The sequence below is a fragment of the Ceratotherium simum genome, chromosome 7 (assembly GCF_057802395.1).
Source record: "Ceratotherium simum simum isolate JZ-2026a chromosome 7, ASM5780239v1, whole genome shotgun sequence".
Lineage (NCBI taxonomy): Eukaryota > Metazoa > Chordata > Mammalia > Perissodactyla > Rhinocerotidae > Ceratotherium > Ceratotherium simum.
The window spans coordinates 27,700,351-27,722,604 of NC_141906.1; the positions used below are offsets into that span (position 1 = coordinate 27,700,351).

At 41.5% G+C, this 22,254-nt stretch overlaps 1 protein-coding gene and 1 pseudogene across 1 annotated transcript; one reads left to right on the plus strand and one right to left on the minus strand.

Moving 5' to 3' along the window:
- The first annotated feature begins 2,682 nt into the window (after positions 1-2,682).
- Positions 2,683-8,249, plus strand: LOC101396822 (E3 ubiquitin-protein ligase TRIM68-like; annotated as a pseudogene).
- An 11,303-nt stretch (positions 8,250-19,552) lies between these two features.
- Positions 19,553-20,656, minus strand: LOC101397084 (olfactory receptor 52I1-like). Its single transcript, XM_004434136.3, has one exon. The coding sequence runs from the start codon at positions 20,552-20,554 to the stop codon at positions 19,553-19,555; it is 1,002 nt and encodes a 333-aa protein (XP_004434193.2). The 5' UTR covers positions 20,555-20,656.
- Between the last annotated feature and the right edge of the window lie 1,598 nt (positions 20,657-22,254).

Consider the following 22,254-nt stretch of genomic DNA (forward strand, 5'->3'; position numbering starts at 1 on the left):
ATTTTTCCCTGGACACCTTTGCTTCCCTTGACTTCTACCCAGCAGCCAAACACTATAACTCCTCCAGAGATATTGTTCTCTGTACTCTGGCCCCTGGGGCTTTCCAGATTGCAGGAGGAGACAGAAGCTTAATGGTTGAAGAGTCTTTGTCTCTTCAATCCTCAGAGGATACCTAAGAGTTAGAAGAATATGGAGTGCATCCTGAAAAGAAAACAAAAGACCCAAGGTTAGTTAGATTTGTGAAAGCCTGCTATGTGCCAAGCTCTGTGCTAAAAGCTTCTCAAAGATGATCTCATTCAATTTTCACAACCCTCCGAAGTAGCTGCCATTATTACACCTACATTCATAGATGAAACTGAGGTGCAAAGAAGGTCAAATAGCTATTAAGCCATAGAGTCAGGATGCAAATTCTAGCAATCATAATTCATTTCACTTTGTTGTAGAACTGTTCACACTGATAGTATACTTAATCTCTCAAAGTTCTCTTCACTCTTTTGTTCCTCAGTTCTTCCTGGGACTCATGGTGGGCTTCACTGGTTAAATATATCTCATGACACCATATTATAAAGTCCTATTTGAACAGAGAAGAGAAATAGAATGTAAGGGAGACCAAGGCAGAAAACCTTTTCAAATGGGGGAAGGGCATGGACCTCAGTACAAAGACATGAAATGGTAAAATATTCTCCAGAGAATAAACCAGAGAAGGTAAAGTGAGGGGTACTCGAAAGACAATAAAAATAAATGAGGCTAGCAGGGTACATGGGCCATATTTTAAGGTCTTGACTTCTGCCTGGGCATCATCGTGGGACAGAAATGAAGCTGAGAGAAAGAAGCCAATAGGGACAACATATAAAGTTTCTTTTCTGTTTTTTTTTTTTAATGGCAAAGGATATAGAGATATATGGAAAATATGAAAAATCAAGAGATGACGCCACACACTCCCAGATCCCCAAGTCCACAATAGAGACACAGTCATTAGTGACACGAATGGTGAGAGGCTTTCTGTTGTCTTTTGGAGGAGTGTGGGGGCTCTTCATGTCTTCCTCAGCCAGCACATTCTTAATGACCAGGGGATTTAGGTTTAATTTCCTAGGCATAGCATCTATTAGAAGTTTCAGTCTTCAAGCCTGGAGAAGAACTACTCCCCAAAACTGCTGTACTTAAAAGTTTAAACTCTAAAATCTATAGGTCCCTGTTACCTATAGGATAATTCAGAGGATAGGCCAGGATGTAAACCTAAAAAATGACATGGAATATGGATAGGAAAAGTGGGCAATCAATTGCATAAGGCAGTAGGGATTCTACTGAAATAGCCCCAGCATGAGACGAGGCAGCTAAACTACAAGAGTGCCAATAGGGCAGATGGCCCACTCTCTCCCGAGATTCAACCTGGCTCCTGCTGAGGCATTAAAGGCAATAGTAGATCCTCACAAATCCGTAAAATGAGAAGAGTAGAATAATGTACTACTTAGTTATGTACTACTTAGAGTTATGAAATAAACTGAGTTAATCCATGTAAAATGCTCAGAATAGTGCCTGGCATGTAGTGTAAGTGCTTAAGGAGTGTTTGCTATTATTATTATATATTATATATAATATTATACATTATTAATGTATAATATGCTCTCAATTACCTAACAAATTATAAAAACATTTTGGCTTTAGAAATTATTTTCTGTCTAGCTGATTTACTCATTCAACATATATTTATTCAGCAATAACTGCAGGCCCTGTTGAGGTGCTCAGGATACAGCAGTGGCTAAGACCAACATGGCTCTTCCCTTTACAGACTATAACTGGTAACACAAACCTGCAAAGTGAACAAATAAATCTTGCCAACTGTGCCAAGAGCCTGCCATTGACCATTCCAGTTCTGTACCCATATGTGGCCCTGGCAGATATCTCGATTTCTTGCTAGAGTAGTGAATTCATCAGTAAGGGCTTCATTATCATCAGAAAACTTTGTATCTCCCAAGGAGTATCTCTTCATTCTCCTTCTAACATATCACTGAAGAGAGCGTCTTGGCGTCTTAGTGAATGTTAGTGCTGGAGGAGTGGGTAGGGGTTTACAGAGTGTGGGGAAAATATTGCTCGTTCCCTTACACCTTACACTTCAGTGCCCAACAGATGAAAACAAATTGAGCATTTAGACAATGGGCTTCTGGCATATTACCTTTTCTGTACCTTAAAGTATATAAATATACATATAAACGTACCAGAGAGTGAAGCTAAGGGTATGTCTGGCCTTATTTTGGATACTGAAATACGACATTTTATGTGACCTTCCCCACCTTCAAGAGGAGCAATGCTGATTTGGAGAGCCGGATTGAGGTGGAGTGGGAATGGTCTGGTGAGGGAACCCAGAGGAGGGTCAGAGAACAAGCGAGTGAAAACTGGGAACTCCTAACATCCACTCGCTTAGGCATCCCCAGATGTCCCTTGTGTGGTGTGAATAATGAGACCCATTCAGGACATCAGTTGGGAAGGCCAGTGCTTACTAAACAAAGTCAGTAAAGCATCCAAATAAGGACATTGTTTTTTTCAGTCACTAATTATCCCTATTACTGATCTCTCTGCTTTTCTGTTACTTTTTTCTCTTACTTCTTTTTCTTTTCTTCTTCTCAGTCTTCACTACCTCTGCCTGCTTTATTTCGTATTCTGAGGAGGAGGTGAGAAGGAGCCATGGATCCTGCAGCATTAGTGGAAGCCATTATGGAAGAAGTGGCCTGTCCCATCTGCATGACCTTCCTGAGGGTGCCCTTGAGCATCAACTGTGGCCACAGCCACTGCCACAGCTGTCTCTCTGGACTCTGGGAGTTCCCAGGAGAATCTGAGATCTGGGGTTACACGGGTCCCCTCTGCCAGGGTCCTGTTCAGCCAAGGAACCTGTGGCCTAATTGGCAGCTGACCAATGTTTTAGAAAAAGTCCAACTGCTAGGGCTGCATCCAGGAATGGGGATGAAGAGGGCTGTGTGTGAGCTCCACAGGGAACAGCTGGAGATGTTCTGCAGCAAGGATAGCCTGATCACGTGTGAGGCCTGCAGCCGGCCCTCTGAGCATCAGACCCACAGTGTCATGCCCATGGAGGATGGCACTTGGGAGCTTAAGATGAGAGAAGAAGCTTAGCCACCCATATCTCCTCTGCCCCTCACTTGGCTATCTCTAGATCAGGGACTTGACTAGCAGCCCCAGGGACAAAATGAGAGCTCATTTCTTTGGCTCCTCACACCCACAGCTCCCTGAGACCTATACGTGAGCCACACCCTTCTTTCATTTATGACTTCCTTTATTTCCTTCCCTCCCACTTCCACACTCCATCCCCGATCCCAGTATGCTTTCCATACTGAGAATTTGAAGGAGACCAGTTTGGTTTAGCTGGGGTTCTGGATGCTTAGATGAATTTGGGTGTGAAGTAGTGAAGGCTGCACCTGTCAGAACCTGCAACCCTCCTAGAAATGATACAAATAGTCATTTGACATTGGGTGAGTCACATTAACTCCCTCTTTTTATAGACAAAATTGAGGCTTAGAGATTTGAGATCATGCTCATTGGTTTTAAAGCTAGAAGCAACCATGGCTGAGTCATTTAGAGTTGAGTGAGATTATCTAATCTAACCCTGTCAGATCCCTTCTGACCTTAGGTTGAGTTAGTCAAAGGAAAATGAAAGGCTAGGACTCAGGTCTTTTTGCTCTTCTGCCCATGTTCTTTCTCTTCTACTAAGACATTTTTAGAGGAAAGTCATCTCTGACAAACCTGCTACTCCTTTTATAGCTACACTGATCAGCTCCCACCTTCTAGTTCTTTCTTCAGATGTCCATGCTGAAACATCTTTGTCACAGTCCTTATCCCAATGATTCAGTGATCCATTGATCTGCACTGGTCTTAATTCTCTTTCTTAAAGTTTAGGTTAGAAGGCAAGAGTAGAAGACAAATTCTGTATATTAGCTGTTTTCCTATGTAAGAAGAATTTGTAAAAAAATTAAAAATATCACTTACTCATTTGGTTTTGAGAGTATTAGAAGAGGGAGGCAGTATAACATACGCATAGGAATTAAAGAACTGGGTAAATCCCAGCCCAACCACTGACAAGCTGAATGACTTTGAGTAGCTCACTCTCCAAGCTTCAGTTTTCTTATCTATAAAATGGGGATAATACCAGTCTCAAGGGATTGTGAGTACTAAATTATATTTAGTGCTTAAGCCATATGTGGCACTTGGTAAATCTTTAATAAAATGGTTAATATTATTATCAGAACACTGATGCTTTCTAGTAGTAATCTCTTGCATTAGTATTCTAGGGTAGTGCTTCTTACCTTTAATGTGCATAGGAACCACCCAAATATTCGTTAAAATTCAGATTCTAATTCAGGAGGCCTGGAGTGAGGCCTGAGATTCTGCCTTTCTACCAAGCTCCCAGATGATGCTGTTGTTGCTGACTCACTTGGACCATGCTTTGAAGAACAAGGCTTTAGGAGAGCAAAGGATAAAAAAATCAGATAAGGATAACAAGAGTCATGGATAGGAAAGTCCAAGGTCGTTTTCTGGCAAGGTTGGAAATGGACCTTTTCTTCTACCTTACAGAAACTTAGAAAATGTGGGACTTGAAACGATTCTCAGATCAAGAGCTACCTTGGATGTCATCTGTGTATGAATCCGCTCCTGTTGTGGCATTCCCTTTTCTCCCAGCATTCATCTTGGCCCACCCTCTGAGGGACACATGTATTCGCATCATCCACCAATGCTAGGAAGCCTCCTTATCAACCTGAGCTGATAAGGCATCCTCATGAGGTCTTTATCTCTTTCAATGCAAACTGCATGAGGGTCTGAAACATCTGAGGAAAGAGCAAGAAGAGGTCTGGAAGCTGGAAGTTAGTGAGAGGAAACGAACTGCCAACTGGAAGGCAGGTTGCCACCTGGGGAAAGGAGCCTCTGTGGTCCCTGTGTTTTCCTGGAGCTGACCCATGGTAGCTTCCTCATCTCTGTGAGGCAGAATGTTGGGTTTGAAGTCAGATAGCCAGGGGTCCTCTTACCTGCTTTCTCTAAACATATGCACCTTAGGTGGGACATGTAGCCTCTCAATTCCAGTTTCTTGATTGTGATACAGGGTTAACCTCTGGGCTTGTGTCCTCATATGTGAGCAAGGCAAAGTATGTGCCTCACTAATGTGTTAGCTTACAATAGCATCATTTGTGTAACGCTTAGTAAAGCATAGTTTCTATTTCTCTTTTCCCAGTTAGAGCATATTTACTAAAAGTTGTTATTACAATACTGGAAAATCACCTCTGAAATAAATTAGAGGTCTATAACTACCAAAAAATCAAAACTTTTGATCAATAGAAGGTAGCACTGAAACAGCATATTGAGTTTATATAGTACCAGCAAGAAGCAAAAGCATCTAACAGTGTAGCTAGGTTACACTGCCTTAGAGGCTTAAGTGTAATGCTTCTGGTCATTATTCTGAAAACAGAATATTATTATGAAGAAAATAGAAAATAGTCTAGAGTATGTAGTGCCATGATAATAACCTGGGCCCTACTGGGGTCGGTAAGAGTAGGAATAGAGACCCAGAAGCATGTACTGGAGCTCTGGGAACAGAAAGGTAGGAAAAATAGTATCCTTTATCTTGGCATCTAAAGTGCCAGGCATACAGTTGGTATCAGAACATTCCAGAGCATATCTGTATGCATGTGACAGTGTCTTCAATCCTGGGAGGCCCTACATGAACAATATCTGTGCCGATTTCCATTCTTGGCTCTGCAGGTACAGGTGGAAACCCAAAAGCAGAGTATCATGTGGGAGTTTGAGAAGTATCAAGATTACCACAGAAAAAACAGCCACCAGGGTGGCGGCTGGAAGTAGAGGCAGCTGCAGCTCTGGCCAGCCTAGAGCAGGAGCAGGGGGAGACCATGCAAAAAGTGGAGATGAATCACAATGAGCTCCTCCAACAGAGCTGAGTCCTATGGAGGATGATTGCAGAGCTGGAAGAGAGATCTCAGAGGCCTGTCCGCTGGATGCTACAGATGAGTAGCAGGTTTTCCTGGCAACCTTGAGTGAGAGCTCAAGAAAGCCTGGGACTCCAGGAGAGAGGATTCCCTAGTCTTCAATGGGGCCTGGGAGCCTGACATGGGACCCGTACACCTCCCACTAATGCCTGCTGTTCTGTATCCCGGTGAGTGGATGACTTGGTCCCTTGTAGTTGTAGCCTAGTAGGTGGGGCAGCGCCTTCTCTCTGGCCTAAGAGTCTTGAGATGGAGCCTGAAGTTGACCAGTCCAGCCAGAGCTCAGCCTGCCCTGCTCCCCTCTCATAGGCTTCCCCTCTCTACCTCTGTAGGCCTTCTCTTCAGCCTTGTTCTCTGCCTCCCATTCTCTTAGAAAAACCACCTCTCAGAGCTTGCTGTCTGTCTGGTCCCTCCAAGGAACAGCACATACTTTCATGCTCCTTTTTTCTTCTCCTTCTAAGGTATTCAGGAATTTTTTTTTTTTTTTTTTTTTTTTTTTGTGAGAATGGTCAGCCCTGAGCTAATATCCATGCTAATCCTCCTCTTTTTGCTGAGGAAGACCGGCTCTGAGCTAACATCTATTGCCAATCCTCCTCCTTTTATTTCCCCAAAGCCCCAGTAGATAGTTGTATGTCATAGTTGCACATCCTTCTAGTTGCTGTATGTGGGACGCAGCCTCAGCATGACCCGAGAAGCAGTGCGTCGGTGCGCACCCGGGATCCAAAACCAGGCCGCCAGTAGTGGAGCGTGGGCACTTAACCGCTAAGCCATGGGGCCAGCCCCAGGAAGTCTTAAACAGGTATGTCCCCATCCCATCCTTGGAGCCCCTAGGTGGCCTTATAAAGGATAGTGGGGCCTGGCCATAACCAGAGGTTGGGAAGGAATATAGACACAGTACCTATGGAACAGTGGGGTGCTGGTCCATTATCTTTTCCCTCTATCATTGTATTTACTAAAGAAGTTTTATTCACCTTTCTTTTTTCTTCTTTGTACTTGATCAAATACATTTCAAGTGTTACCAATAAGAATTTCAGGTAAAGTTATAAAAAGTGTGGTTTCAAGTGGATCGCCCAAGGAGGGAAAAACAGTTCAGATGTCTTCATTATGCTCTGAGCTCAGAGTATGAACCTTTTTCCTCTGTGGAGCACCTCCTCCCCTCCCAATGTCAAGTGCACATCTGACCGTTCATTCCTACAGCGTAGGAATTGGAATGCTCTCCTCTCTGTGCCACAAACCCTTTGGGCTAAGTCTAATAATCATCACATCTCTGCTTTGCCTGGTGTTGCTGGGCAGGGGCATCCCACTGAATATCTCCCAGGCCAAGGCCCTCTTACCTGCACTAAGGGAAGGCCCATGTGGCAGATCCAGGATTTCCGGCCCCAAGACTTACCCCTCCTCTACCAGGAGCAAATCTTGGAGCCTGCAGAGGCCAGAACCAGTATCCTTGGAGCTGAAGACGGATTGCTGTGTGCTGGGGCTAAGAGAAGTCCTGAAGACATATGCAAGTAATGAATGCTGGGGGAGATTGTGACGGGCAGTGGGAGAGACGCTTCCCAGAGAAATAAAATGGTTCAGTGCCCTTTGGATGCCCCATCCATCCCCACCCCCTAGCCCAGTCACTGACAAAATGTGGCTGTATTTATGAAGGAGACCTCACCCATGTCCCCTGGCTCTGTTGAGATACCATCCAGGATCTTTTTCCCTAGGTTACTTGAACCTGGAACCAAACACTGCTTATTCCCACATCATCGTGTCCAAGGAAAGAAAATGTATGCGCTATGGAGACACCAAGCATAAACTGCTGGAGAATCCCGAGAGATTTTATCATTACAGTGTCGTCCTGGGCAGCCAAAGTATCTCCTCAGGCCAGCACTACTGGGCGGTGGAGGTGGTAGACAGGTCTAAATGGGGCCTGGGAGTGTGTAAAGAAAGTGTGGAAGGAGGGGATCTATTTATCCCCCCGCTATGGATTCTGGGGGATAAGGTTGAGGAAGGAAATGAGTACCGGGCAGGCAACAATGAATACCCCCTCTTGTCTTTGGCAGTCCCTCCACACCAGGTGGAAGTCTTCCTGGATTATGAGGCCCATGATATCTCCTTCTACAATGTGACTGTAACTGCTCCCACATTTTCACTTTCCCCCACTATCCCTTCCCTGGGTGCCTCCTGCCCTATTTTAGTCCTTTCTACAGCATTGGCGCCAACAACACCACTCCTCTGCCCATCTGCTCCCTGGATGGAGAGGACTAAGAGAGCCCCCATCATAGGTAGAGGCCCTGGAATTTCACCTGGACTGCAGGAGTCTTGGAGGGCACTGCCACAGACAAGGGTCCCCTTGAACTGAGCTGAGCCAGGAATCCAGAGATTCCTCTGCCTGACCCACTGATCTGTTGCCACTGGGCCAAAGTCTCGCTCTAAACCACTCATGTGAAAAAGCTGAGGCTCAGTCAAATGAGCAGTGGACCCTTATGAGGGAAGTGTGGTAGGGCTGATGGTGAAGATTAGAGCGGTTCTGAGGATCAGGACTCTATCCTTTCTGTAGCTCGTGCCCATCTTCCACATCCCTGTTGGTGCCGTGATTAAGTCAGTGACAATGATGATGTAGATCCAGTGTTCAGGAAAACCTTTGGATAGGGTGTACCAAGAAGCCAAAAGAATACTGTCCATGTCCAGAGCTGGTTTCTGTGCTGATACCAGTAGAAGAATGCTTCATCTGAGTTTTCCTGCTTCTGAGCAACCCATAATTGACCCCAGCTCTCTGACCTCCTAAGTCGAGAAATAAATGCATTGCAGCATTGCCCAGACCACCCCGGTGACCATCCATGCTCTGAACGCAAGCTGGGCAAATCGCTCAATCTCAGACTCTAAGGAGACCTGTGTCCTGGTCCTGCCCTTTACCCTAAGTCTCAGGATCTGAAATCCTGTGAGCCTTGTTTTTATTTTCACTTGATGGATGAAGCAACTGAAATGGCCTTAAAACAGCAAGTTATTTCTCAAAAAGCTGTTGAAAGAAGACTGAAAAGATTATAAAGTATTTCTCACATTCAAATGAAACAAGATTGACAAACTCGCTTCTCAGGTCACATGTCTGCATATCATTCATTACATTTGGATCTGAAACATCCCACCTGTTTGAAAGACTTTCAAGTGTCCTCAGTGGAAAAGTGGGTATAGTAGCTGCATACTCTCCTACCTCACAAGATTGTTATGAAGATCTCAGATCCATCTGATATTGTTGTTCCTTTCTCAAGGATAGAGGAAGGCAATCCATGGAATTTGCCTATGTCACCTTCCTATCTCACCTTCCGACAGCCAGCATCTTGACAGTGGGGGCTTTGTTTCTTAGGGCCTCTCCTGATGGTCTAGAGCCCTTTACATAGAAAAGTGCCCATGCCAATGGCAAACTCTAGGCCAAAGTAATATATTGTGCATCTAATATATGTACTTGTTTTTGGATTAGAATGGAGACCGTGACATCAGGGTAGAGAATAGAAATAATAAAAAGAAAAATGTAGAACAAAAACATTGCAAGAAAGACTCACCCATAAGCTGGTTGATCTAAAGTTCGGATCTCTTTATGTCACCAAGAGAATCTCCCTGGTTCTGGTAACTACATAATACTCTGCCTCTCTCTTCTCTAAATCTATGACAGAAGGAGGAAAGCAGGAGGGAAGGGTGGGGAGAAAGAATTGGACCAGGCACAAAAGATCAGTGCAGGAACCGTACATTATAATGAAAGGGACTTAAGACTATATATCTGAGCTTTTGACCCTAAAGTGATGTATGTGGAAAAAATAATTCATTATAGGCCTGACGTTTATGATGTGGGAATGATTGTGGCTGGAAACAAACTGCAAGGCAAGAACTAATGGCTTGTCTATTGCAAGGGCTGCAATATGTACATTACATATTGCCACCGTGATGTTGTGTAACAACCTCTGAGGTAGTTTATACTTGAAGGTAGTGACTGTTGGCTTAAGATTGGGTAGCAAAGTAGATATTAGGTTAGGTATAGGCAGAAGCAAACTAATTCCTTTAATAAAAACTAGCAAAAATTATCTTTCTACATTTATTGTTTGGCTATTCACCTGTGAATGAGGCAAAACACACCAAAATATAGAAATAAACTCATTCTGCCCATGATGCTTCCACGTTGCTCTTTGAGTATTAGTAGCAGAAGGGGAGAAGTTTCCATCATCTGCCTGGAGTGGAACGAACTGGTTAGTCACTGTCTCGGTCTTGCAAATTATTGAGCTGACCTACATTAGAGAGAGTGTGTCTTTTTTTGGGCAGGTGGCGGGGGGACTCCCTGGGAAATTGTTATAGACTTCAGAAATGAATCTTGAGGAAGTGCTTCCAGTTATGTCCATTGACATGCAGGAGAAGAGGCTAGAGGCCAAATCAATGTTGATCTTTTACTATGGTTTTATTAGTACAAATCTTAGAAGTTTCCTAGAATAAGAAGATTATTTGGTGATAAATTCATTCTAACCTAGAATGAATTAAGGAGTGGAATGGCTTCATTTGTAATGTGCTATTTTTTTTTTGACATTTATAAGCTGATTTGGGTGCTATGATTTCTTGTTAGAAAAATTACAAGGATAAACACATTGTTTTTCCTATTATCTGATTTTTAAGACCAAGCAAGAAGACTGAAGTTCTTAAATGTATGAAAACCCTTTTCTCAAGGGTAGTTGCTTACACTTCCCTTCTGTCTTGACATGAGTGCAGCCATATTTGGCCGTTCCATTAACCTACAGCCACCAGCACACAAAGAAATATAAAGCTGCTTTCTGTGTGGTGGAAACTGGCCTTTTTCCCAGAAACTGGCCTTTCTCCCACAGAGATAGTTGCAATTTGTAAGAATTTCAAGGTCCTTTGGGCATCACGACCTGGGGCAGACTGGCCATCTGTGCCAGGCTGGGACGATAACCAGGGAAAACAATGCACATACACAACTGCAGGGCTGGGACAATAGCCAGGAGGCTCAGTGCACATATGCCACTGATAACCATTTGTGCATGGGAACATTGAATGCTTGCTCTGGAAAAACTCTGTAACTGCTTGTATAAACTGCTGGAAACCAAGGCCTGGTGAGAGTCTCACCTGTGGAGAGGATGCCTGGCCCAGGAACTCTGATGATCGGATTCCCACCCAGCCGTGTCAATTGAAGGGACTCTCCCCAGCAGTGGGGCATGGATGTTGTGAGTAACCGATCTGAGGTGTTCTCTTTTCGGTCAACCTGGTGTTTCTCTTTCCGGTTGATTTGTGTCATTTCCCTTCAGTCAATGTGGATGTTTTCCCTTTCCAGTCAACCTGATGTTTTTCCCTCTCATTATATGACCTATTCGAATCTGCTGCTATCTCAGCCGATGTGGATGTTTTCCCTTTCCAGTTGAGCTGATGTTTTTCCCTCTTAATATTTGACCTATTCAGATCTGTTTGCAGACTATCGTCTTTACTATCCTCTACGTAATAAAATATACCTTCAGTGCATTTGTTTGCAGTGGAAAGTTTCTTTTACGTCTCCGATCAAATCCCCAAACCTCTCGTAACATAATTGGCACTGTGAGCAGGATTTGATTAAGGAGATGGCTTTCCTGTTCAAACAAAAGGTAACTAAAGCCAAGGTGGAAGAAATTCCATGATAGGAGGACGCTCCCTCTTACACTCTGGCTGGGGAGTGGACTCGTAGGTCAGGATTATGTGAATCTTGGGATGTTCGTCTGCAAGATATCAACTATTGGATGTGAACAAAGCTTTGCAGATGGTGGAAAAAAAGGAGATGACGTTTCTTTTCTGGCACAGCAAGGTTGGTGTTTATTAACTGCTTATCGTCGGGCTATAGAAGATAGGGATAGAATACAAGAGAGAAGGTACGCTTGGAAAAAGAAGCTTCAGATTTACAGTCCCAGGTGATGTCACCCAAAATAGAAACTCTTTCCTTGCCATGAGACTGGCATTCTAGTTTTATTTGGCCCCTCTTATGTGACAAATAGAGAGCCTGAATGTGCATCCAATAATAATTTGGCGAGCCAGCCAGGAGGCTTTGTCTGTGGCTTGGCGGCCCTGGGCTGGGTGGCTGGGTGGGATTTCCTGGGAAACAGTCCAGCAGCTGCCTAGGTGATTTGCCCTAGGGACTGCTCCCAGTGCTTTCCATCTGACCCTGCGCTGCTGACCCTGGACACATTTTCTTATGACAGGGAAACAGGCTCTAGAATTATTTGTTTGTTTGTTTTTACTTACACCGAAAACTCCTTTTCCCTCCGTCTGGGGTCCTATCTCTTTAAGAGGCAGGGCTATCTCTACTGGAGTGGAAATAGTTGTAGGACTTTTACCCAGAATCTGTTAGATGCACCTAGCTGTTTTGTTTGGGATCCCATTTGACTGTCTGTTCTGTATGTTTGTAATTTTGAAGGGGGCGAATTCCATCCGGCCCCAAGGAAAGCCCTCTGGGCCACCTCTTGGCTAAATGAACTATATTCAGCTAGGAGCCCATGTCCAAGAAGATAGTTTTTTCTTGTAACACCACATGGCCACAATATTCCATAGACTTCAGAGAGAAAGTGGCCAAAACGGGGCAATTTCAGTTTACCAAAACTGATATCTTTGCTTATGCAATTGAAAAAAGCCAGCTAAAACGTTAAACAACTAGTGGGAAGCCTATTGTACTCTTTTGAGGTTTCTAAATAAAATCAGGAATACTGTACTGCCTCTTTAAGAAAAAATAATTACATAATTAAACATGCCAGCAGTGGAAGCTGAATCTGCTGCTCCTCTCTCTTCCCTTGCTGAGCTTCCCGCTTCAACTCCCCCGGAATTCCTGATCTAAACTTAAGCAAGTAAAAATAAGTAAACTTTTAAAGTAATTTAAAATTGTAATGGCTATTCTAAAAAAACCTCTGTTTCAGATGAGTTCACCTTCAGGGTCACTCTTAAAAGAGAGGATTCAAAACCTCTCACGATAAAATACATCTTTTATTAATACACAGAAACTTCTAAAAGGCAAAGTTATTTCAAAAACAGCTTCCAAAATCCAAAATCTTTTTGGTAACTTAAAGCTTTAGAGTTTTGCTAAATTAAGTTGATAAAAATTTATTGAGTCTCTAGGTCATTTCCACATAAGATAAAACATTAAAAATTGGTTACTAAGCTTGTAGTTTCTTATCTCAAAGAAACTAAAAGATGCTTCCGTTTATTGATAAACATCTTCTGTGTACGTTGAGAAATTGTCTATGAAAAAATACGTATTTCTAAAAAGTCTGTATACAAAAAACAAAATGTATGTTGTCCATAAAAAAGATATAAAAAATAAAAATATTTTTGTTTTATTAAAAAAGATAAATTTGTCCTAAAGTACTAAAAAAAAAAAAAAAGACATGGGACAAATTCTATGTATAAAAAGTAAGTGAAAAAGGTTTGTGAAAATAAAACCCTGAAAAATTTTGTACGTGATCAAGTTGGCTAAAGTAAGCTAATAAAAAATTAGGATTTCGCTTTCTCTCTTATAAAGGTAATTTTCTTAAACTTTTGATCTGCTCTTTATATAGAGGTTAAAAGGGTATTCCTTTGAATAAGTCTATATAAAAAACAAAACATCTATATTTTGTTAAAATAATTTCTTATGTTCAAAAGGACTAAAGTCTCTCTATTAAGGTTTTTGTTTTTGTTTTTTTGACTGTTTTAACTCTCTGTTTGCCTTACTGTTTCTGTTGTCACCTTAATTAAATGAATAACTAGGCATTATTTCCTATTTTACCAAATGTTTTAAAATCTTTTGGTATTTTTGATAAACTTCTGCCAAAATAAAGTCTTTTTTTTACTTAAAAAAATTATAAAAAGACATATGATTATGATGTTAAAACACAATTGTTACTGTATTTCATATTGATGCTCACAGTTCTTTAATTTCTACAAAACAAAAATATAACTCATGCTAATCAGCTAGTGCAAAGTCGTGCAGCGAACAACCCAGGCCTAGCATGCTGGGTCCACAAAAAGAGTGGACACTTGGGAAAACAAACTTCATACAGGTGGGCACAACAAAGGAAATCCTTGTCACCCATGATGATATTGCCACTGTAGTACAACAATGTCAATTATGCCAACAGTTAAACAAACAGGGAGTTCCACACCCTTACCAAGGTCATATTCAAAGGGGATTATTTCCCGCCCATACCTAACAAATAGATTTTATTGGACCATTGCCAAATTCTTGTGGATATGTTTATGCTTACTTTGCTGCTGATACATATTCTGGTTATTTATTAGCTATGCCAGCTAAAGCAGCCACCCAACAAAGTGCCATAAAATTCTATAAAACACCAAGGCAAATTCAGAGTGACAATCGTTCCCACTTTACAAGTAAGTTGATTCAAACTTATACAAAAATAATCATATATTGGGCTGGCCCAGTGGCTTAGCGGTTAAATGCGCACACTCCGCTACTGGCGGCCTGGGTTCGGATCCCGGGCGTGCACCAACGCACCGCTTCTCAGGCCATGCTGAGGCCGTGTCCCACGTACAGCAACTAGAAGGATGTGCAACTATGACATACAACTATCTACTGGGGCTTTGGGGAAAATAAAGGAGGAGGATTGGCAATAGATGTTAGCCCAGAGCTGGTCTTCCTCAGCAAAATGAGGAGGATTAGCATGGATGTTAGCTCAGGGCTGATCTTCTTCTTCTTCTTCTTCAAAAAAAATCATATAAAATAGATTTATCATGTACTTTATTACCTCCAAGCTGCAGGCCTCATAAAACAAATACATGGCTTGCTTAAACAACAATTGAAAAAACTCAGTCATGGCTCATTAAAGGGATGACACAACCATCTAAGTACTGCTCTAAATATGTTAACTAACAGGCCACTAGGCCCTAATGAGACTCCCCTGTCGAGGTTGTTACCAACAAAAATTACAAAAATGGCAGCCACTATCCATGAGCTTATGACCTTAACCTCTTAGCCATTGACTCAATCTGCTAAACCGCCTTTTCGTGCCATGGCCAAAGCATCTGTATTGGATTTATCCACTGTCTATTCTATTCAATTGCCCCCTAAGAAGCAATCTATAGTCCCTACTGAGATGGGGGTATAATTTCCCCAAAACACTTTTAGTTTATTAAAAAAGATGCTCTAGACTAGCAGCAAAAGGTATTGACGTACTAGGAGGAGTCATTGATCCAAATTACCAAAAAAAAATAAAATTTATATTATATAATGGTAGTGACACAATGCTAATTACAGAGTCTAAAAAACAAATGGGACAATTATTGGTGCTTCCCCTCTTGACTCCAAGTGTGTCACAAGGACAACCTCCAACTAAATTAACTAAAAAAAAAAAATGCAAAGATTTGGGTCTACAGATGAATAAAAACCTAAAACAAAAGTATGGGTGACACACGCACCCAATGCGACTCCCCATGCCACAAAAGTAATGGCCTAAGGGCTCACTACAACACTCACAGTCATGTATCCAAAACGTAAACAATTCTCTCATGTTCCTAAAAATTCTGTTTTTTTATGTAAATAGATATTCCTACTGCGCTCGCTATGCTATGCTACAACTCCATGTCTGCTATAGACCTACACACCAACTAATGTCTCCGTTGGATAACCTTTGACCCTACACTGCTAAACCAACTGCTCTACACCAGTGGGACCTGTAACCTGGACTATAAATGGCCAAGAAGTTTGGTCTCAAAAACATCAAACAACTTCTCAGTATAAGCCTATATCTGATCAGTTACACAAAACTAATTATAATTTCTCTATTACCCTGCCTTCTGCTACCCTCCATGACGGGAGACAATCTGGACTTCTATAAGCTAATTTGTTAGGCCTAGATGTTACCTTATCTGATGTTATCTTTAATACTGTACATGATTTGCAAGATCAAGTTAATAATACTTCATATTCTAAGGGGTTATTTAATTTATTACCTTGGGATTGAGGTCCTTTATTATGAGATAGTTTTATAATTGTTATAGTCATTAGATTTTGGGTTCTTGGATATGCCTTGTATACTTATGTACAAAGATCATTGTCTGTGCATATGGTATCTTATGGTTAATGGAAATGGCCACGGCTAAAAATGTCTTGACATGAGTGCAGCCAGGTTTGGCCGTTCCGTTAACCTATAGACACCAGCACACAAAGAAATATAAAGCTGCTTTCTGTGTGGTGGAAACTGGCCTTTTTCCCAGAAACTGGCCTTTCTCCCACAGAGATAGTTGCAATTTATAAAAAATATCAAGGTCCTTTGGGCGTCACGACCTGGGGCAGACTGGCCATCTGTGCCAGGCTGGGACGACAACCAGGGGAAAACAATGCTGGTACACAACTGCCTGCCAGGCTAGGATGATAGCCAGGAGGCTCAGTACACGTATGCCACCGATAACCATTTGTGCATGGGAACATTGAATGCTTGCTCTGAAAAAACTCTGTAACTGCTTATATAAACTGCTGGAAACCAAGGCCTGGTGAGAGTCTCACCTGTGGAGAGGACACCCGGCCCAGGACCTCTGATGATGCGATTCCTGCCCAGTTCTGTCAGTCAAAGGGACTCTCCCCAACAGTGGAGCGTGGATGTTATAAGTAACCAACCTGAGGTGTTCTCTTTTCGGTCAACCTGATGTTTCTCTTTCCGGTTGATTTATGTCATTTCCCTTCAGTCAATGTGGATGTTTTCTCTTTCCAGCCAATCTGATGTTTTTCCCTCTCATTATATGACCTATTCGAATCTGCTGCGATCTCAGCCAATGTGGATGTTTTCCCTTTCCAGTTGAGCTGATGTTTTTCCCTCTTAATATTTGACCTATTCATATCTGTTTGTGGACTATCGCCTTTGCTATCCTCTATATAATAAAATATACCTTCAGTCCATTTGTTTGGAGTAAAAAGTTTCTTTTACGTCTCTGATCAAATCCCCAAACCTCTCGTAACACCTTCTCAGAACTCCATTAAGACAAGGCTTATTTGTCTGGTTCACCATTGTAGCCACAGTCTAGCACTGTGTGTGTGTGTGTGTATGTGTGTATGTTGATAAATATTTAAGTGAGGAAACTTTCATTACTATGCTTTGAATCAAAACAAAAATAAGCTCTTGCCTCATAGGGGCATGAAAGACTGGATGGTACTAAATTATAACCCTGTTCAGCTACTAATTTGATGGATAATTTCAAAAGTGGTCCAGAAGGGGAAGAGGTAGGTAGCCATGTGGAGGGTAGAGTGCCTGGACCACTTCCTGGAGTGTCTGGAGTGGCACTCTGACTTGGTGGGATCATTCACTTCAAGGCAGGGATGAGCTTTCCCTTCCTTGTTTTACTAGCAGAGAACCAAGAGGGGCAATGCCTGAGCCTTGAGGGGAAAGCCAACTAAAAGCATGAAATGCTTGGGTCCTGCAAATTTAGATACAGAGGGCAAATCCTTGGGTTTGCAACTCCTCAAAGGAAATCCAGTCTCCCGTTTTTTTCAAGCAGTATTGCTTGTAATGTCTGAAGAGCCAAACACTGAAATTCTACTGTGGGTCCCAGGCAACTAGTTAAAGCAGTACACATTACCTCTTGTATTAGGGAGGAGTCAGATGTGAATGTATCAAGAGATGCACAGGACTTTCTACTTTGGGGTAACCATGGCAGGGAACCAGTCCACTTTGGGAAGTATGTAGTTCAATATTTAACTATCATCAGTAGATCTCAGCTAGTTTTAGGGATTATAACGTGAATGAAACACAAAGCTGGCAGGGCAGCCTTCTGATGGGAATGCCGGCAAGAAATTTCTGTTTCAAGGGCAGTCTGAACTATAACTTTGTCACGTTACATCAGATTCTTTAATGCATCTAATATTCTTTGAAATAGTGGGAATTGCCAATTCTTTGGGTTGCTAATGGAGAAAGAATAGTGTAATTTTCAAAATGGAAATCTTATCAAATGTGCTTAACCAGCTCACGATCTTCACTTGTTTTTATGTTAGAGGGTGACAAGGGGACGAAAGGGCTTTTTACTACTCTTTGGGAACACAGTGCATCATTATCAGATTTTTAGAGCTGATTCCTACTCTGCACCTATTCAGAAATAGAGAGAATACATTCTAGGTAGGTAAACAATTTCAATGTTAGCAAAGGTTATGAATGCTGATTTGTTAAGCAACAAATCTGTTTCGAACAGTTATCACATGAGTACTAATCTACACAGAACTGCAGTTTCAATAGTGCCTAGAACTACCCCTTAATAGTTGGAACTAGAAATTTATTGGCTATATTTTTAAGTATATATAATACGTCAGATGTTGTGTTATGTGCTCTCCATTCAGTATTTTATTTAATCTTCAATACCCTCCATGAATCAACATTGTTTCCCCCATCAGTCGAAAGAAGATAGTAAGACTCAGATATAACTTGCTATCAACACTATTAGAATTATCTTTTATTAAGATTTTCAAATGTACCAGAGTCAAACCTACGTATCTCTTACATATGAAATCTTTTCGTTTTAACATGTACTGATTATTCTGTTTAAGACTTTCTGAAAGGGGAAAATAAAAACAAACACCAATTAAGTATCTGATGATCTGGAGAGGACCTTCAATAATTCAAATTATTATTATTTGAATAATAATTTCAGCAGCATTATTGTTATTATACTCTATTAACATTTTCATCCCAGAGCATACCTCCTTAGAGGTGTCCAAGAGAAGAAAGACCTGTGTTATATTTGATGTGTCTCTTTTCTGTCTCTCAGTTACACAAGCAGGACTAGAAAGCAAAGAGAAAGATGTTCAAAACCAAATTCACATTGCCTTTGATTCTGTTACTTAGAAATAAAAAGCTTGTGATTAGTATACTGACTCCAACTAGCTTAATAGGGGATATATTAAAAGTATATAGAAATATCTTATAGAACATAATAACAGGAATACCCTCTGGGTGTCCAAAATGAATTAAATCACAGACTCCGTTTCTTCATCCCATTTTGCTAATCTGCTTCTCCTGCTGTGGAACAGATTTCTCTTTCCAAGTTCATGTATTGTAAAATGGCCACTATCAGTGATCCAAGTTTATATCGCCTCAGATAAACTGGAATTCATTTTTATTGGAGAAGGACTCTCTCTGGTCCAGGTGTGAGTACATGACACAAGTTGAATGGATTCATCAAAGGGCCAGAAGGTAGGGTAATATATTAAATGTTGCTTCCATATAATCACATAGGAGATGAACAATCCTGAGAAAATCAGCCAGGTGTTGGGGGATGAAACAGTCTGTTTGTTCTGCAGAGGGACTGGTAGGATACTAAGTTGGAAATATGGGTCAGAAGCTAAAAAAAGAAAAACCCTACTTCTATATTCTCTGCTGAAACTTATCTCTGATTCAGATACTAGTTGATTAAAACCATTCAAAGTCTTGTCACAAAGTTAATCATTTCATTCACATCTTCACTAGAAATTGGAAAGTTATGAAAAGATACCCTTTAGTTTCATCTTAGAACTCCTAATGTGCCAGGTAAACCAAACCAGCTGACAGATCCGAAGGCTTCTTTCAAGTTGTCTGTAATGCTCAACGTCTGAACAGATTTTGTGTTCTTGAACCCAGGTTGAAGTGGTCAAAGAGGCAGTGCATCAGCAAGCTCCATGAAAGCTTTCTTATTTGTTTGGTCCTCAGGCCATAGATGATGGGGTTTAAGGTGGTTGGGATGACCAGGTACAAGTCAGCTAACAGCACTTGGGTGTGCAAAGGCACTATGTTCTCCCCTAGCCAGGCAACATAGATGGATGCCATCCCAGGTAGGTAGTACAGAGCCATAACTCCCACATGGGAGCTACATGTGCTTAATGCTTTCAACCAAGCATTACTTGAGGAAAGACCAAATACTATCCAAATAATCTGGTTATAGGAGGCAGCAATGAAGACCACATCAGAGCCCACAATAATAGAGGAACCAATAAGACTATAGAGACAACTGGGCATGGGGTCAGCACATGCCAACTTAGCCACAGCTATATGCTCACAGTAGGAATGGAGAACCACATTGGAGCCACAGAAAGGTAGATGACTCACCATCCAACTCAACGGAGTCATGAATATGACAGCTCTGATGATGATGGCCACACTCATTCCCAGCATCACTTGAGGTGTGAGAATTCTCCTGTAATGTAGGGGCTTACAGATGGCTACATAGCGGTCAAAAGCCATGGCCAGCAGCAACCCTGTCTCCACAGCTGTGGCTACATGAACAAAATACATCTGAGTGAAACAAGCGTTAAAGCTGATGGAGTTGTCTCCTGAGGAGAAGATGCTCACCATCTTGGGCACTACAGAAAAGGCCATAACAATGTCCATGGTAGCCAGAACACACAGGAAGCAGTACATGGGCTCTTGTAAAGTAGAATCCATCCAGATAATGGTCATTATGAGGGTATTTCCAAACAGGCCTATGGTATACATGACACTCAGTGAGATAGCCAGCCAAAGATGTGAAGACTGCAAACCTGGGATACCCACAAGGAAGAAGGTGGCAGGGGTTTCCATTGTGTGGTTGTAGGATGGCCCCAGCATCATAGTTGAGACTGCTTTCCTGTTAACACATAAAATGATGTAAGAAAAGGATGCAATTCTGTAGGACTTGTTCCCAGCTATCGTGTTAGGAGATCCTAGTGGTATTCTCAGGATCAGAAAACTGGCATCAGACAAAGTTATTCTGCTCCACCTTCCATCTTCCTCAGTGTTCTTTGCCTTACTAATTTCTATTCATCATTCAAGGATCATGATGCTCATGGGTTACCTCCTTCTCTGTTCTATATGCTCCTGCATCCCAGGATATAGCCAAATTAGGAGCCTTCTGAGCTTTCATGGAATCTCCCATGCTGATCTCTGAGGGACCTAAATTGGCAATTCCAATACTCTACCTATGACTTGATTGTATTCAATTATGTATGTGTTGCTCACGGCATTACTTATAACCACAATTGTAAGACACAAGTCCGTTAAAAGAAGATATGTGTACTCATTATAGCAAATAGTTTCCATAGAATGAATGAGAAATCAGAAGAAAAAGTTTTTCTTTTATCTTTGTATATTCAGTTCCTAATACTTAAAAACTATTCAATGAAACAATGAACTTCCCGAGATTGACCATGTCATATTTTGTATCTTTAGTATAGTGCCTAGACAAAAGACGAATGAAGCATTTCTCCAGTTGAAGAAACAGATAAGTGGATTCAGGAAAATAAGGTCATTAGAGAACAACATTATATTTTTCCATAGGAGATAATAAACTGTCTGGAAATATTTATAATCCCTACCTTCTCTTACTTTCGGCCGGATTTCCTGTTGAGCTACACTCAATTAATAGATTAAATAGATTAAACAAATAAAACCATAGATGAATCCTCCAATAAGTTTTTATGATTCTTCACTATTGGTAATTCTCTGTTCAAGATAAAATACCAAGACATTCCAAACAACAATGAAGATTTATCCTTTAGAAAACACTCTTTAATGAGCATACATAGTACATACCAGTACTATGTTGGAAAGTGTAGTATTCATAATCTAAGTGTATTTCTCCATTTGTAAAATAGGACAAACATGCATTCCATACAAGACAGTTGATATAATTAATATGAGATTAAATATTTTGTGCAAGATCCCATAGCAAGTAGGTGGTAAATTTGAGATTCAAATACAGGTCGTTCCAACTCCTGTAAACACCTGTGACCCCCAGGTGTCCATTCAGCCCAAGATTAATAGGCAAGTGAACAACTATGAGTAATAGAAAATAAAATGTTCGGAGTCTCACTCAGCCAGTTTTGAGGGGACAGATGTGCACTACTCTGTACAGTAGGAACTTGTCGATTTCTGTTTATTGCTGCACTCAGTCTCCATCTGCCTCACTCAGGTGTTACTATATCATATAATGTGCAATAATCTGGTTGGGTAAACCTGAAGATAAGGGGTCAGTGTTAACTACCATTCCATTCCTGTGTGATATCCCTTTGTTTACTTTTCAGCTTCAGATGGATGGTTTCCATGATTTCATATGGTGTTTGGGCATGTGCACATTCCCCCAAACATCTGAGAACACTCCTTACAAGCAACCTTTCTTCCTCTGGTGGTATCACTCAGCCTTGGGAGACATGGATTGAACTTCTTCAAAGAACCCCTAGTTGTTCTTTCCTTAGAATACAGCATAGAAATCCAGCATACTTCTATGTACCCCACTCAAAATGTGTTATTGGTCCTACATCATCAAGAGACAG